At 38.3% G+C, this 17,673-nt stretch overlaps 1 protein-coding gene across 15 annotated transcripts in view; it reads left to right on the top strand.

Moving 5' to 3' along the window:
* Positions 1 to 17,673, top strand: part of Opa1 (OPA1 mitochondrial dynamin like GTPase) — a 576,400-nt gene that overhangs the window by 12,641 nt on the left and 546,086 nt on the right. For 11 of the 15 annotated variants that reach the window (XM_050159943.1, XM_050159938.1, XM_050159937.1 and 8 more), the window contains 5 exons: positions 4,528 to 4,638; positions 9,069 to 9,122; positions 11,656 to 11,760; positions 13,188 to 13,274; positions 13,813 to 13,926. In XM_050159943.1, the coding sequence (XP_050015900.1) occupies positions 4,528 to 4,638; positions 9,069 to 9,122; positions 11,656 to 11,760; positions 13,188 to 13,274; positions 13,813 to 13,926 (471 nt within the window). The remainder of the gene's footprint in view (positions 1 to 4,527; positions 4,639 to 9,068; positions 9,123 to 11,655; positions 11,761 to 13,187; positions 13,275 to 13,812; positions 13,927 to 17,673) is intronic. The other 4 variants (XM_050159948.1, XM_050159946.1, XM_050159949.1 and 1 more) reach the window with 1 other exon arrangement.

Genomic DNA, 17,673 nt, shown 5'->3' with positions numbered 1-17,673 from the left:
GGGCTGGAGAGATGGCTCAGAGGTTAAGAGCACTGACTGCTCTTCCGGAGGTCCTGAGTTCAATTCCCAGCAACCATATGGTGGCTCACAACCATCTGTAATGAGATCTGGTGCTCTCTTCTGGCCTGAGGGCATACATGAAGGCTGAACACTGTGTACATAATAAATAAATAAATCTTTAAAAAAAAAAAAAGAAACCCCAAGACAAATAGGTTTTAAAAAAAAAAAAAAAAAGTTCTGTGAGAAATGACTAAGCAGTCGGCCTTACTGCATTGCCTAATAAGCATACTGAGTGTTTATGTCATTTAGGAAATACTATGAATATGTATCAATAAATCAGACTGTTGTAGGTAGCCACTTAGAAACGAAAAAATGTAATGGAAATTATAATTGATAATTACTGATAGCCATTTTATTTATCTCTTAAAACTATATGTAGAAAATGTTCAAGTAGAAAAATATATAGTGTGCTTTTTCTGATTGAAAAGAATTAAATAACCCAAAGTGGGAAGACATTTCGTTTTGGCAACCAATAACAAATTTTGCATTCATAAATATCTTGAGCAGGTATGTATTACAAAACCAGTTGTTGGGCTGGAGAAATGGCTCAGTGGTTAAGAGCACTGACTGCTCTTCTAGAAGACCTGGGTTCAATTTCCAGCACCCACATGGCAGCTTACAGCTGTCTGTAACTCCAGGATCCAGCTTTATTTAAAAAAAAAAAATTTAAAAGTTGGTTTTAGCTAAATAATAGCTGAATTATTCAAAGTTTGGAAAATAGTGCTTAGGAATATTGCCTAAAGTTCTTTTACTAAACCAAAATGTAGTTTGGTAAATGTCATCTTCTTAATATCGATGCCAAATACTTTATTTAGGTTTGCAGATCATAATGTCTCTATCAGCTTCTTAGCCTGCCCACTGTATGCTGTCAGCTCCACTCTGCAGTAATCTAGATATATGGCCATTGTGCTCTTTGAACTGTGGGTTGATTCTAATGGGTCAAAAGCACTTTGAAAATAGCTGTGCACTATTACTGGGTGGAACTGACACAGACTTTCAATCACGGGTCCCATTTTTCCTGTTTTCTAAACTGTAAGCTACAAATGATTTAGCTTCTCTGAGTTCCTCCTTTCCTCTGGAAAAGGAGGAGTAAATGTCAGTAAATGTGAAGCTGCTGGGAGGTAAGGGCGGTGACAATGTGCTGGAGATGTTATGTCTTAATGTGACATTAACGTTTGATTAATTTCTTCTCCTTGCTTTGTTAGGAAGTCTTTTGGAGATTGTGAAAATGGAAAAATGATCTGTAGGACTGACCTTGTAGCTTCTAAAGAGTTTTAAATTATCTTTAACCAGAAACTACAGGTGATCGATGGCTAGGTAAAGTTCAGCTGTGTTTTGATTCACTCAAGCAACATGTGCCAAACCCTGTTCTACCTGGCTGTTAACACATTTCAGATATGCCAGGCCTTATTTAAGGTGCTTGGTATTAAAATAAACAAAGTGGAACATATCTATGGTGCCAGCCACTCAGGAGGCTGAGATAGGAGGCTTGCTGGAAGACAGGCCTTTCGACCTGTCTGGGTAACATAGCAAGTGAGGTAGTTATCTTAGCCTGCTCAATCAAGCTTTATAAAAGAAGGGCCTTAACGAGGTGGATTATAAACCACAGAATGTATTCCTCACGGTCCTAGAGCTGGGATATGAGAGTAAGATGCCAGGTGTGATGTGTGGTGAACAGTGTCTGTCTGCAGGGCAGAAGGGACTAGGCAGGCAGCTCCTGGCATCTCCTTTACAAGAGTGCTTAACCTGGAGGCCTTGTGACTTCATCACCATCCCGATGCCCTGATTCCCTTACACTGATGGTTAGGTTTCACTATGAATTTGGGGGAGCTCATATTTAGACTATAGCATAATAATTCAAATTTCTTAAAATCTTTTGTACTGAAGTCATTAAATTTTAAGCTGGCATTTTCAGTTGGTTTTAGAGCTCTAGTTATAACCAATTTTTAATTAATGCTGTCATTTTTTTACAATTATAAATATTATACCTGAAACATGAGACAAAATTGTCAAATTACCAATGACCAAAGTATTGTTAAAGATTATACCTTTTAAACCAGGCATGGTGGTACACGCCTTTAATCCCAGGACTTTGGAGGCAGAGGCAAGTGCATCTCTGTGAGTTTGAGACCACCTGGTCTACATAGCCAGTCAGAGTTACATGGTTTTCTCTTTTTTTTTTTTTTTTTTTTTTGATAAATTATTGAAGTTACCTTCTCTAATTGTTAGTCATAGTCATTGTGATTTGTTACAGTTACTGTGATTTATATATACTATCTTTACAATGATTATTTCTTGAGAGAAGAGAGCTGAAGCTCAGGAGAGTTACTGGCAGAGGTAGGTTTTGCGCATCTGTGCATCTGTCTCCTGGCTGTTCTCCATGCTCAGACTGGCAGCTGCACACCTTATTTGCTTCTTAAAGTTGGGGGAGGTGCTTAAGATGCATGATTCTAATTCTTGTTTTCTCCTACTTTTTTTTAGGAGGTAACAGTTAATTTCACCTACCTTCACATAACAGACTTGGAAGGAAAGTGAGGTGTCACTAGAAAGAGTATTTTCTGGTAGTCTAATAGATATTATCGTGTTAACTCCACAGCTGTGCTCAGATGTAAGCCGGGATTCAGGGTGGGCCAGTTAAGCTAAGTCAGAGTCACTTGACATTTTGTAAGTTGGAGTAGTAGTGATATGTAAATATTAACAGGTAAACTACCAGGTATATCCAGCCTTTTGAAACTGACACTGGTTGTCATTTACAAAGTTCACACTGGAAAACTGCACGACTGACTTAAGAAATAAAAGTCAAATAAATATAATCTTCTAAGTAAGTTTGTGCTGCGTGTGGCCCATGGGCCTGGGGTTGACCCACTGCAGGCTGACACAGGAAGCCTTCAAAGGCAGATGTCTGTGTCATCTAAACACTTGGGTGATTAGAAGACATGATGACAGGATAAGAGTGCTGGTGGATAGCACTGCCAAATTACCTTCTCTTGTTTCATGTACGGAGTGACAAAAATTGTGGGAATAATGAACATAATTGGCAGTGATTTTGATAAATTTGCCAATGATCATATATATATATGATCACACATATCTTAAAAGACAGCCCCAAGTTTTCTGAGTCCCTTTTGTACTATTGACTCTGGAAACACATGTTGACATTTTGCTTGTCAGCTGCTTTCATCCTTTGATTTGCTGTAAATCATTGTTTTCTTCATTGTCTAATGCTGACAGTAATCGTAGCATCAAAAATGGGAATGAAACAAAAATCCCCAAATTTTCTGTCAATTTTTCCATAACTTAGACTGTTTTACTGTGTAATGCAAACCCCCATGTTATTTTTAGGAACTCTTTTTATGGTTTCCTAATTTCTTGGGTTATGTAAGGTAAATAAGTGAGCCTGCTACAAACTAAAATTTGAATGTGCTGTCAACCAGCATTTTAAGAGACTTTCTAACAATACAAAACAGTATTTTCCACAATTATTTTTTGAAATCTGAAGCTTTGTAAAGTCCTGATTTAGATTGCTTTAGTAATTACTAGCTTTCTTGCCTTTAGTTTGACTTGGTAAGTCTGAGCCCATTGTTTTTGAACGCATTACACTGTTCAAATTGATTGGTGGAACTTCACCATTTTAGCTTTCCTAGTTGAGAAAACATCAGTCAGGTATCACTGTTGGTTCTTAGTTGTCTTTTCTTCACTTATTTCAAAGTTGACTTTCTCCTAGGCCAACAGTTCACAACACAAAGGGCCCTTAGCTCAGGAGGCAGACAGAAGGCCTTGTGTGTTTTAGTATTGTACCACAGGGGAGCGCAATGTACAGATAGTGTACCAGCTCAACTTTAATGATTGAGTAGAATCGATGTTAGAAATAAAATTTAAAAAGTAATACACTCCAACTGGCTCTTATTTTTCAGTTTTCATAATAACTGTATTGTTTCTGTATCTTAATTATTTTTTTTAGTAATATGTGCTGTTACTTTCTCAGAAGCTATTCTATTTTATGTCAAAACAGCTCATAAAAAGTGAAAATTCCGTCAAGCTGGTTATGTAATGTTTCAAGTCAACAGCATACATTGATTAGTAGTACACATTTGCAGTTTTATAAAAGAGTTTTATCAGGAAATCCAGGGACCTGCCATGCCGTCCTCCTTGCACACTCCCGTAGTCTGGTTTCCCTCTGTGTTGACATTGTCTGACTGGCTGCTGAGTCAGTGGTCACTGCCCTCTCACGTTCACTTTTTAAACCATGCTGCTTTATTTTGCTGAGATACCCAGTTTGCCGAGGGGAAAATGGAAATGCAGTGCAGAGCCCATGTGTGGGCTGGCACTGTGGGTGCGTGAGTTTCCATTTTTGTTTTAAGCTATCCATTCCTCCCTGTCTTGCATCTGTTCTTCTGTTGTACCCTTTGGTTTAACATTGTTCTCCTCCCCAATTTTCCTCTTCTCCTCATTGTAAACTCATGGCAGGGTCTGCTTGGTGAGCTCATTCTCTTACAACAGCAAATTCAAGAGCACGAAGAGGAAGCACGCAGAACCGCTGGCCAGTATAGCACGAGCTATGCCCAACAGAAGCGCAAGGTGATGGATGGTTTACGGGGGCTACTGATGCATCTCACTAACTAAATCAGTCATTTCTGCCAAGATCGTGTTGCCTTAATCTGCTGATGGGCTCCAGTCATGAGAAATTATTTTTAACAAATTAAATTAAAAAGATACATCATACCTCCTAAAGTGGGTAGTGTAGACAAAACCCAAAATATAACTCCAGTATAGAAATTTAGGTTTGGAAGATTAGGTTATCTCTAAGCATCCATAGGTTTGTATTTATGATGAAACTGAGAATTGTTGTTTATGGGGTCCAGTTGAGTCACTCGGATACCTGGGTATTGAAGCTCTCGTGAAGTTTTTAAAAACGGGCTTTTAACCATTAGATCAAAGCCCCATAGGGTCAGTCCCTGTATTCTGTACAGACTTTTATCACAATGAAACAAGTATAATGATTATGCATTTGTATGCAGATCTTGAACTAATTATCTCAGTTCATTTAGATCAGAGAAGTTTTAAAGCTATATACAAACCTTACCCAGGCAAAAAGAATCAGTCATACATAGTTAGCTTCTTGTTTGCTGTTAGATCTAAATCAAGGAATATATAGATACAGACTCGATGCAATGCTTCTACTGGCTAATCTTGGTGGTGGTTTATACTGGAGAGTGTTCATCCTAATTCCATGTTCAATCACTGTCACTTCCTGGCTTTTCCCAATTCCATGGCTATGCAACCAACAACTCACTGTATATTGTTCAGTTTTCAGTGGATGAATAAAATAAGTAGAAGAAACAAGTTATTTCATCTTTGTGGTTAAAGTAGATACCCTGACTTGAGGAAGGACTTATTTTAAACATCTCTCATTCTGTATGTTGTGATTATATCATTTAAATGCTCTAAGAAGTTAGGTGCCTTCACTGAGCTATCCATATCATAGATTTGTTACAGAGAGACGTGGGAGGAATGTGTGTTCTGGAATGTTAGAAATATGAACATAATGCCAAGTGCATTTTGGTCTTTTTCATAGTGATAAGATGGAAATGAGGCCCATCTTTCTGCCATCCTAAATTCTAAGATGCAGATTAAGATTATACCAACATGCTGCTAATTCTGACCTTTCCAGGCATTGCAGTAGTAAGTACTGGCTGATTTTCTGTGATAGCAGACATGCCTGCTTTACGGGTCTTCAGACTTTTGACTGCCGTTCCTGTTCTATTTACTGGTTATTTACTCAACCCTTTTATTCCCCTCTTCGGGGTTTGTGAAATAGAGTGACAGAACTATGCTTCTGTCTGGGTTGTTTGTAAAGGAACACTTAGTGGGACACCAACCAGGGCATTGTTTATAAAGGAACACTTAGTAGGACACCAACCAGAGCTTTGTTTATAAAGGAACACTTGGTGGGACACCGACCAGGGCATTGTTTATAAAGGAACACTTAGTGGGACACCAACCAGGGCTTGTCTCTGCCCGCTGTATAGTAAACTTGTGTGAAAGTTAATGGGGCATTAAAAAGAAGTTATGCTATCCCATAATGATGACATTCTTCCAGTCCTGAAAGCCCAGTTCCATGCTGTGTCTTCCTCTGCACCCCTACGGTTAGGAAAGAGATATCATCAGCTCTTCACCACCATGGTCAAAAGATTAGCATTCCAGGCATCTGAGGTTTGCAGGAGGCCTAATGTAAGCCACAGGCACTTTTAATTCCTTTAAATATTTATTTCTCTGTTCTTGAAGAGTCTAACTAGGTCTTCATTTTTCAGCATTTTGTTAGAAGTAATTTTTGCCTGTATTTTCTGAGCAAAAGAGATGAACTGAGGCCAGAGGTATTGGTTATTTCCTCCTATGAATATGTCCAGATAAATTTTTCAGAGATCCTCACATGCACACTTATTTCAGAGCAGCCATGGTGACCTACTAGAACAAGTTCTAAAGCCAGTGTTCTCATGAGGAGCTAAGGTTCTCTTTCATCTGAGCTCATTTGTGCAGAAGAGCCCGCCCTTTCACCCTCAGTTTCACAGCCTTGGGATTGTGGGAAAGCTCTGGTTCAAGGTCATTGGTTTTGTTCTTGTCAGGGTGACTTTAAAATTAATTTCATAATAAAAACTATATTACACAACAGAATGTGAGTCTCATGTAAGCAGCTGAGCTTTACCAGTAAAACCATTGGAAGATGGCATACCTACGTTGTCTAAAGAGGTAGGGGGAAGTATAGGCTTTGCAAGCAAGAGAACTTGAGTTTGAGCCCCAGAGCCCATGTAAACAGGTCAGGTATGGTGGCATCCTCTTGTAATCCCAGTGCTGGGGAGGTAGAAATGGGCTCCCTGGGGCTCACTGGCTTAGCCAGCCAAGGCTAATGGGAAAACTCTAGAGCAGTGAGAGACACTGGCTCTAAGGAAGTGTGTAGTGTCGGTGAGGATGACACTAAGCTAGTCTTCTGTCTCCACATGCCTGTGCATGCATGCACGTGCACATTAATAAATGACAGTGGAATAGCCCATGCTAGTAGTCCCTTAAGGAAACATGTAAAAATTATCTTCTCACCAATCTTTAATACTTGGTTTTATAAACCTAAAATTTTTTATACTAAATCGTAGAAAACAAGTGAGAACTTAGTTTGTACTCAACTGCTTATCTTAAAACATTAATTTTGATTCTTATTAAATGAAGCAGCTAGGAAGTATGCCATTTTGTAATATTCTAATTAATTGTTTTGATTTCTTATGTAGTCTTTTTAACCCAGCTACTAAGTTAACCTTTTGTAGCCCTTGGCTTATATTAACGTTTTAGCTTTTTGATTTAGTTATATTAGTCTCTTAATTATTATTCCACATTCTGAGCAACATTGAATTTTTTATAGTAATTCAGGATATATTGTAAGAAATCACTCAATTTACATTTAAAACTAAATGTAACAAACAAAACACATCATGGTGGCAAAGAAAAACTTTAATCCCAGTGCTCGGAAGGCAGAAGCAGTCCGATCTCAGTGAGTTTAAGGTCAGCCTGGTCTACATAGTGAGACCGTATCTAGATGAAAAAAGTAAAGCAAGAACAGTTGGAAGTATTAGTTTTTGTGTATTGTATTGTAAATTCGCTACAGTTGGATGGCTATTTAGTGGAAGAAAGTCAATCCAAGGACCTCTGAACTGAGTGGGGAATTTAATCTGCATCACAGATCTCTATGCTCAGACATTACAGAATGACGGCATGCCCTGTGATCATAATGGGGAGTGGTCTGCTTCTTCACTGCTCATTTAGGCTTTGTTCTTTGGGTCATGGGCTCTTTGACTTGCCTGCCTCCTCATGCTTTAAGAGACTTAATAATTCTTGTCCAGTCTATCTCAGCACACATAATCAAAATGGAAAAATAGATTTCACCAACAAGTTTCCTCTTAGTTGCCACTCAAGGCTAGAAACAAAATTTGTGTCACAAAATCTCATACAAAATAACTTAAGGAGGTTTCAAATACAGGCATTTAAGAAAGAAAATAAATGTACCTACCATTTCTAGCAAGTATTATTATCTATGAAAACGGGGAAATTCTGAAAAGTTATTTGGAATTAGGAGTTGAAAATCTAAAAACATTTTGTAGCATGGACAAGATTTATTAATTTCTACCTCAGTTTCCTCAGTTTAAAGAAAAAGATTGTCATTTAAAATCTGATGAAGACAACTCTGCCCTGTCAAGAAGTCAGTACACACTTACATGAATTTGTCATATGTGACATTGTTTTCATTGTGTTTTCTGTTTATAATTGTATTGTAACTACTTTAAATTATATTATACAATCAAATTTGGAGACTTTAAACAGTTTGTTTTAGAACTATTGATATCAATTTGAAGTAGTTTATACAATACTATAAATTTTGTTTTTTATGTTCAAATCAGTTTTAGTTGCCTAACTTGGTTTTACAGATACATTTGTTCTGTTGAGAGTTAGCTCATGTTACATTGGAATCGAACTTAAGAATGAGCCTCTGGCTTCAGTCTCTGAAGAGGCTGGCTAGTCTCTGTGTCCGGTGGTTGTGCACATCTCCATGGATAGTGAGGAAGTTGAAAGCTGTGCTTTAGAAGATCCACTGTGACCAGTGAGCTTTTGCAGTGCCTGTGAACCTCGACTTGTATCTGGAATGCCTGTGCTTGTTTTTGGAGACAAGACAGCGCTTTAGATGTTAGGTTTCTGTGCCTTCATACAAAACAACTCTGATAGAGCAAACCCAGATCCACCTCTGCTGGACTGTGACAAGACAATGACTCCTTGATGTTTCTATTTCATAAGCTTTTGAAGAACTGTTATTATTGATGAGTATAACTTTATTATCTTAAATATTCACTTGATTTAAATTTTATTTAAAATATGCATATAGTCAGTGCTGCTTTTAAACTCTAACTTATTGTGTAGTCTATGTAACCCTAACCTTACTCAACTAAAATTAATCTATTTTAAATATTTAGGTGTCAGACAAAGAAAAGATTGACCAACTTCAAGAGGAACTTCTGCATACTCAGGTAACTGTAGTCGTAGGAGTGCCCAGTGCTCCCCTCCGTGTGAGCTGCCGGGGGGGGAGCACTCAGATGCTGAGCAGCATCCTCAGCCCCAGGGACTGCTTTGGGATATGGACAGCGGGTTCTCTTTCCAGCAAAGCAAAAGTTGGAATACTCGATGACAGACCTTTCCCACTAAAAGTAATTTTTGTGTCTATGAAGGCTGACTGAGAAACAGGGTAAGAAGAAACCAAATGAATACCAGGTTAATTCATTGTGTAGAGATTCCTATTTTGAGTCATTCTTGTCCTGAATTTAAAGATAAATTATTGTGAGAGGGGAATGGGTGAAAGTATTTGTCCTTATATAACCTAATGCTTATATTTTCACTTTGCTAGGCAAAATATAAAGAAATTTGAGTTGAGTTTCATGTATCTCTACTGAGTCCCCTAAAGCTTTTCTTTGTTTCCTTGAAACCTGAAATCAATATGATTTTTTTTTTAACTAGAGATAACTCTGATGGTATAGGCCTATCTCTTAGAGTTAACAATAGAAATGGTTGTTAAAAAATCAGTTCTGTACGATGTAATGAGTACCCAAGTGCCTTCCCATATAAGATTTGTCAGCAGCAGTTACTCTGTATTCATAACATCTAATGATTAAGACTTATTCTGTAAGCCAGAAAACATAATTACCATCTGGCATCTTTTTAGGGAAAACATAAAAGAAGGGGCAGTCTAAATGAAATCAAGCAGCTATTATATTTCTGATACATGTTTTTCCTTGACCTGTTCCTGGAGTCTCATGTGCAATTTTCACTAAGAGTACCTGTGCTTTGGCTGGCACCTGTCTTTCTCCAGACTTCTCTGCCATGAGTTACCACTGTGTCTCCACTGCTCCCTTGCAGTGTACTCAATATGCTATTCTTAATTAAAAAAAATCAGTGTTCTCTGAGAGGGATAACATAATAAAGCCATAGCATTAATATTCCCTGGGAGTGTTTTAGAAATACAGATTCTTAGTTCATCCTAAACCCACTGACTTAGACTCTCTGGCAGTGGAACTCGGTAATTTTTGGGGTATTTTGTAGTTCTTTTTCATTTATATGGTTTTCGTTTGGTAGCTGGCCTGGAACACAAGTCCTCCCACCTGAGACTCCTAAATGCCTGCTCCTATTAAACCCAGCTACAGTCTTTGTTTTTAATGTGCTTAAGGTATTACTTAATACCTGGACTTGTGTTCTAGGTCAGCTACCAAACGAAAACTTAATGCACAAATTAGTATCATTTCAGCATGTGGTAATCTGATCATATTAGTATCATCTGATAGCTTGATAACTGTGGGTGGCTAGTGACTTTAAACAACAAAGAAATAGTAGAATTTTACTATATCCTTATAGGCTTTATTAAGTGTTTATTATTAGTTGTACTTGTGTCATCCTATATAGTTTAACTACAGATGTTTTTTTCTAATTAAGCCTAACTTATACATTCTGTAAGGATAGGACCTTGATTTCCTGTTATTGGACATTTTCTCGGGCGTTTAAAACCTAAAAAAATGTTTTCCGTAATGTGATAAAAGTTATGTATCTAAGCATTCTGCTGATTATGGGAAGTGTTAATCTAAATTTTCTGTGCAAACTAAGATGACCAATTTGAACAGCTCACCTTAAAAAGCAAAGTGCATTGGCATTTAGCTGCTTTGAAATAATAACCCTAAGTAAGTTGATTTTCTTAAGTATTTGATTTTATATCAGTATTTTAAATACAAACTTCTCCAGACATGAACATTTGAGTGAACCTGGTGTTTAAGCCTCTCCCTCAGACAGACCTGTTTAAATGCTCTTTCCTCTAGGACCTTAGTTAGGACAAGCTAGCAGGTCTGTAAAACCTCTAATCCAGTGGACTTTCTGAGAGGATCATCACATAGTACATGCATAGGTGTTACACACTCATGTTGTATGTCATACTGTAATCTTTCTTAAAGAAATGTCCAAAGCCAGGCGATGGTGGCGTATGCCTTTAATCCCAGCACTCGGGAGGCAGAGGCAGATGGATCTCTGTGAGTTTGAGACCAGCCTGGTCTATAAGAGCTAGTTCCAGGACAGGCTCCAAAACCACAGAGAAACCCTGTCTCGAAAAACAAAACAAAACAAAACAAAAAAGAAATGTCCAAATGAGAATAATTTTAATTTCAGCCAAATAGCCTTATATTGGAGACTTTATTTTGGGATTTTAGGAAATATTGTTTCTTAGGGTATAGTTCAGACTTTATTAAGTTTTTAAATTTTAGTATTTTTAAATTCTTTCTTTAACATAAGCAAATAAATTTTTAAGTTAAATGCTAAATTATAATGGAAAATTATGGATTTCACTGCTTGCTTTAAATAATCATAATTTTATTTTCTTCACATTGTCATGGAACGTTTTTAAGTAATAATTTAAGTGTAACCAGTTAAGTCATATAACTTCAGAATTTTAGAAGATTTTAATTAGACTAAAATTTATTTGTTAACCCATCTTTTTCTAACACAGTCATGTGTATTGTCTTGTTGCAGTTAAAGTATCAGAGGATCTTGGAGCGTTTAGAAAAGGAGAACAAGGAGCTGAGAAAATTGGTACTGCAGAAGGATGACAAAGGCATTCATCATAGGAAACTGAAGGTACTTTATCTTAATTTGATAGTTCTCAGAACTTTGGCATTTGACATCATGTATTAAATAATAAATTTTTAGTTTATCTTATTTTAAAAATATTGTTTGGGTGATTTGCCTGTATGCCTTTGTACCACTTGCATGCCCGGTGCCTATGGAGGCCAGAGGGCCGATTCCTTGAAACTGCAGGTACAGGTGGTTGTATAAGCTGACTTGTGGGTGCTGGAAATTGAACCTGAGTTCTCTGGAAGAGCAACCAGTGTTCTTAACCAATGGGACATTTCTCTATCTTCTAAGTGATAAAAATTTTAATTTTGGTATTATTGTCACCAGCATATTGTTAATTACCACTATCAATGAACAGTCATATTGTCAGCACAGACTCAGCCAGATGTATTAAGTTGACATGATTCTTGTAACTTGAAGGTTTAATGCTATAATCAGTGTCTGAGAAAAAGTGAACATGAGTTGCTGCAGTGTAGAGAATCATGGCAAATGTTCTAGAACCAAGATCCAAAGATGTCATTCTAGCTTAATAAAATGGTCTAGTGATCATCACCACCCAGTGCACGAAAGCCTGACTGTCTTTACACGTGCTGCTTGACCACTGAAAAGTCCTGCTCAAGTGTTAGGACATACAGAGAGCTCCCTTACATATAGCGTTTTTCCTCAGAAGATACAATGGTAATGAAAAGTGTGCATTTTTAGGCAGATGTGAGGGCAGCTGTCTACATTTAGGTGTTTCTATATATTAAGAGTCAAAAATATCCCTAAACTCTCATAATGCTCCGACCTTAGTAAATGCTTGGTGGTTACCCTTTTTCTCCCTAAGATATTTTACTTGACACTGTGGCATCCAGAATACCATGCTCCATCCTGGTCTCCAGAGAAAATCAATCCAGGACCTTTGTCCTTTACTCACATTGCGGCCCTTGCCATTCTCAGGGTGCTTAAATCCTCTGCTGCTTTACTGGCTTTCCTCCCTCAGCCCCTCCTCTGGCTCTCACGTGTCCTTGCTTCCTGCCCTCTCTCTCCACTCTGTTGTTGTTTTGGTTTTTTTTTGTTGATGTTGTTTTGGTTTTTTTTGTTTTTGGTTTTTTGAGACAGGGTTTCTCTGTGGTTTTGGAGCCTGTCCTGGAACTAGCTCTTGTAGACCAGGCTGGTCTCGAACTCACAGAGATCCGCCTGCCTCTGCCTCCCGAGTGCTGGGATTAAAGGCGTGCGCCACCACCACCCGGCTAAGTTGGTATATTTCTAAATAAAATGAAGAAGTGGAATTTTTATTCTTATACTGGTTTTACTATGAAAATATATTTTTGTAATTAGAAAAAGCAGTGCAAATTTGAATTTATCCATGTGTTTTCTCTTGATGTATATGTAGTGTATTTATTGTTTGAGTCTTTCACTGCGTTTTACTAATTTTAATTTCTTTGCAGAAATCTTTGATTGACATGTATTCTGAAGTTCTTGATGTTCTCTCCGATTATGACGCCAGTTATAATACACAAGATCATCTGCCACGGGTAAGGGGAAAATAAACAGGGACCTGCTGTCACCAGGAAAGTGTTCTCCCCATGTCTTCCTAACTCCCACGTTCCTGAGGTGTCTTAAACACTAAGCATGGCTTGGGTCCTTATTTGAGGGACTATAAAAGTAAATATGTGATTTGAAAGAAGGCTGTCAGATATTTACCCTTATACATTCTTTATAATGTTAAAATACCTAGGCAAAGAATTAAACGTGGATGAAATTTAGTCTGATAGGATTCAACGTGTGTTGGTAAAATGTAAACTGGCTATGGAAAATATCTGTGGAAAGTTAATGATCTATTTTAGAAATAACTCTTAATTAGCATAGTTTTCAAAAATAAAAATTTGACTATAATTAATGGATCCAATCAATGCTTCTGCTATGTGTGTCTTCAGAGTGCCTACGTGTGTCAACCCTCATTCTTTTTACAAAGAAAAAAAAATCACTTCTTTTGGCTATAATTATCTAAGAGATTGTTTTAGGTGATGATATCAGAAAAATACTAAGAACTGCCATTTGTCTTGTGATTAGGTTGTTGTGGTTGGAGATCAGAGTGCTGGAAAAACAAGTGTGCTGGAAATGATTGCTCAAGCACGGATATTCCCACGAGGATCCGGGGAGATGATGACACGGTCTCCCGTGAAGGTAGGAGAGGAGACCTTAGAGAAGGCGCCACTCGGTGTTAAAGTGAAGACATTGCTTCCTCATTTCACTTAAGTAAGAGGGCTTCTTAGCATTTGGAATCATTCCCACTGTAGGAATTAGTGCAGGCATAGCCAGGGGCACACATGAGCAGAGCTGCGAGAGTAATGAAGGGAGAGTGGTGGGAAAGGACACCCGAGGCGCAGTGGCTGTCTAGGTGATGCTGTGAGTCCTCTTGAAGGTATTTGGAATAGGACCAGAGGCGAGAAAGAGAATGTGAATATTGGAAGTGGAATCAACGAATGTAGATAATTTCCTATAGTATTTATATGCTGATTATTATGATCTGTTAAGCTAGAAAAAATGATAACAGGAAACATTGCAAGAACATAGTCAGTGAAGTAAAGGGGTCTTGTATCAGTGTGTGTGTGCGCGCGCTTATTGCCCATATACAAAACTACTAGCAACTCCCCAGTGGAGACAGGAAGAATGTAAATACTGTAGACTGTTTTATTAAGCAAATATTTGTAGCACGAATAATAAAAACCCAGAGACAGATATTGGGGTTCGATTTAAAGATGAGAAAAGCAAAGCAGCCAGGCACTGGCCCTTACCTCTACCTCAGACTGAAAATGGGCGATCCTGCCTCCAGGAATCCTCAGAATGAGACTGAGCATGAAACCTGTCTCCTCCCATCTTATATTCCTCTCTAGTGCTGGGATTAAAGGAGTGTACCACCACTGCCTGGCCTCTATGGTTAACTAGTGTGGCTGCTGGCCTAAACGTGTATGCCACCACTGCCTGGCATGTATGGCTGACTAGTCAGGATGCTTTGTAATGATCTTCAATCAAGCTTTATTTATTTAAGCCCAAATAATATACCACTATAAATATTTATTCAGCTCTTAATATATGCCAGCATTGATGTACCAGGCATATGCAACCTTTTGACATTGTGGTATTTGTATTAGATACAAAACACTTGAGACCTGTGTTACCAAATTAGTAAATAAATAAGTATCTCAGTGTTTAGTTAAGTTTATGGTTTGATGTTGGGCCACATTCATAGTTATTCTAGGGTGCATGTAGCCCATGGGCCACAGTTCGGATAGACCTGGCTTTAGACAGGTGCATAGTAAATTAAAGAAGATTCTTGCCATAAGCATAATAAATATCTAAATATTACACTGTTTAGAACGTTAGAAATGGAGGCAGCGGGGTGACAGGATGCTTGTAGGTGGTATAGCCAAGGTGGCATTTGGACCAAGATTTACAGAAAGTTAGGGAAGTAGTCATGTTGCAGTCTGGTACAGTTGAGTTCCAAGCAGAGACTAGCTGGTGCACAGCTCCTGCTGTGGTTGGGGGATAACCCTGTTTGAGGAACAGGAAGGAGACCAGTGTGATGGGTCACAGTGAAGAATCCTCAGTCCAGTCGGAGAGATGATGGATGGCAGGGAGAACAGATCATTAGGGCCTGCCAGACCAGTTTAGAGAGTGTGGTTTTTATCTAAAATAAAATGAGAAGCCAGTGAAGTCCTGAGCAGAGTTCTATTACCTTTTGAAAAGCTCTGCTGCTGTGTTGAAAAGAGATGTTGGTAAGTGGGTCACACCACAGAGGGCAGATGAAGGGCAGTTGGATTAGATGATACTTGGATACAGGAGGTATTAATGAGGGTGAAAAGAATCGATGGGCTCATGAAACAGTTTTTAGAGTAGAACCAACAATATTTCTTGACAGATTGATAAGAGACCAATCGTCGAGGACTCGGGTTTCGACCTGAACAGATTAGAGGATGTTAGAGTTTGCATAGAAACATGTAGATAGGTCCAGTTTGGGAAAGAGGTTCCAGAGCTGGATATTTTTTGCTAAAGGCAGATAATAAATAGATATCGGGATGTACAAATTTGGGGAATGGTCTGGACTGGAGACATAAATTTAAGAACTAAAGTAAAATATCTACTGGATAAGATCTCAAAAGAGTGAGTGGACATAAAGACACAGGACCTGCTAGATTACAGTTTGGAACATGAGACGATCAGCCAGTGCTGTGGAAGTAGAACCAGAACCATGGCAGGAAAGAAGTGTCAAAGAGGAAGGGACCTAAGGAGCAAGGGAAGGATGAGCACCAGTCACTCAGTTTACCATGGGGCCAGCTCAAGTGCTGGGTGCTATGAAGGCCTTTTGCTTTGTGCTACCTCATGGTGAAATAAATCACCGGGTTATCAACTGTTAAGAGAAAGGGTGAAGGTCTTTTCCCATTCTGTAGGCTGCTGTTTTATCTTGTTGACCATGTCCTTTGTTTTACAGAAGCTTTTCAGTTTCAAAGGGTCCCATTTATTAATTGTTTCTCTCAATGTCTGTGCTGCTGGGGTTATATTTAAGAAGTGGTCTCCTGTGCCAATGCGTTCAAGTGTATTTCCCACTTTCTCTTCTGTGAGGTTTAGTATGGCTGGCTTTATGTTGAGGTCTTTGATCCATGTGGACTTGAATTTTGTGCATGGTGATAGATATTGATCTATTTTCATACTTCTGCATGTTGATAGCCAGTTTTGCCAGCATCATTTGTTAAATATGCTTTTTTTTTCCATTTTATATTCTTAGCTTCTTTGTTAAAAATCAGGTGTTCGTAGGTGTGTGGATTAATATCTGTGTCTTCTATTCGGTTCCATCGGTCCTCCTGTCTGTTCTTATGCTAATACCAAGCTGTTTCAGTACTGTAGCTCTGTAGTAGAGTTTGAAGTCAAGGATTGTGATATCTCCAGAAGTTCTTTTATTGTACAAGATTGTTTTGGCTATCCTGGGTTTTTTACTTTTTTTACTTTTCCATATGAAGTTGAATACCATTCTTTCGAGGTCTGTGACGAATTTTGCTGGGATTTGGATGGGCATTGCATTGAATCTGTAGATTTTGGTAATATTGCCATTTTTACTATGTTAATTCTACCTACCAAAGAGCATGGGGGATCTTTCCACTTTCTGGTGTCTTTTCAATTTCTTTCTTCAAAGATTTAAAGTTCTTGTCATACAGGTCTTCCACTTGTTGGTTAGAGTTAGAAAACATGATATTGAGTGAGGTAACTCAGACCCAGAAAGACAATTATCATATGTACTCACTCATAAATGTTTTTAAACATAAAGCAAAGAAATCCAGCCTACAAATCACAATCCCAGAGAACCTAGACAACAATGAGGACTCTAAGAGAGACTTACATAGATCTAATCTACATGGGAAGTAGAAAAAGACAAGATCTCCTGAGTAAATTGGGAGCATGGGGACCATGGGAGAGGGTTGAAGGGGAGGGGAGAGGTAGGGAGTAGGGAGGGGAGCAGAGAAAAATGTGTAGCTCAATAAAATCAATATAAAAAAAAAAGAGAGTGAGAAAGGAGGAAATTGAGGCAGAAGAACAAAAGCAAAGTCTTTCTAAGAGATTGTGTTAACTCTATTGATAAAGTTGAGTAAAATGAAGATGGATTAGTCAGACTGAAGTCACCAGTAAGGCTATGGGCATAGATTTAAAGTGAAAGTGTGGTTGGGAGATTGGTGATTGTTTTTCTTTCACATTCCTCTGATAGAGGTCAAGATAAAGTAATTCAGAATAGAAAATTGAAATCACCAAGAAGTATGCTCAGAATTGTGATAGAAACGGAGACAGTGAGGCTGGTACTAAAGTCTCCAAGTGATATCTGAGTTGAACTGCAACCAGGTGGAGTGTCGGGCAGCTGGGGTGATTCACAGCGTTCCTTGGGGT

This window comes from Alexandromys fortis, unplaced genomic scaffold (genome assembly GCF_014885135.2).
Source record: "Alexandromys fortis isolate MF-2015 unplaced genomic scaffold, M_Fortis_MF-2015_v1.1 scaffold_100_1_3062724, whole genome shotgun sequence".
In the NCBI taxonomy this organism is placed as follows: domain Eukaryota; kingdom Metazoa; phylum Chordata; class Mammalia; order Rodentia; family Cricetidae; genus Alexandromys; species Alexandromys fortis.
This window is presented reverse-complemented; position numbering and strand designations above follow the sequence as displayed.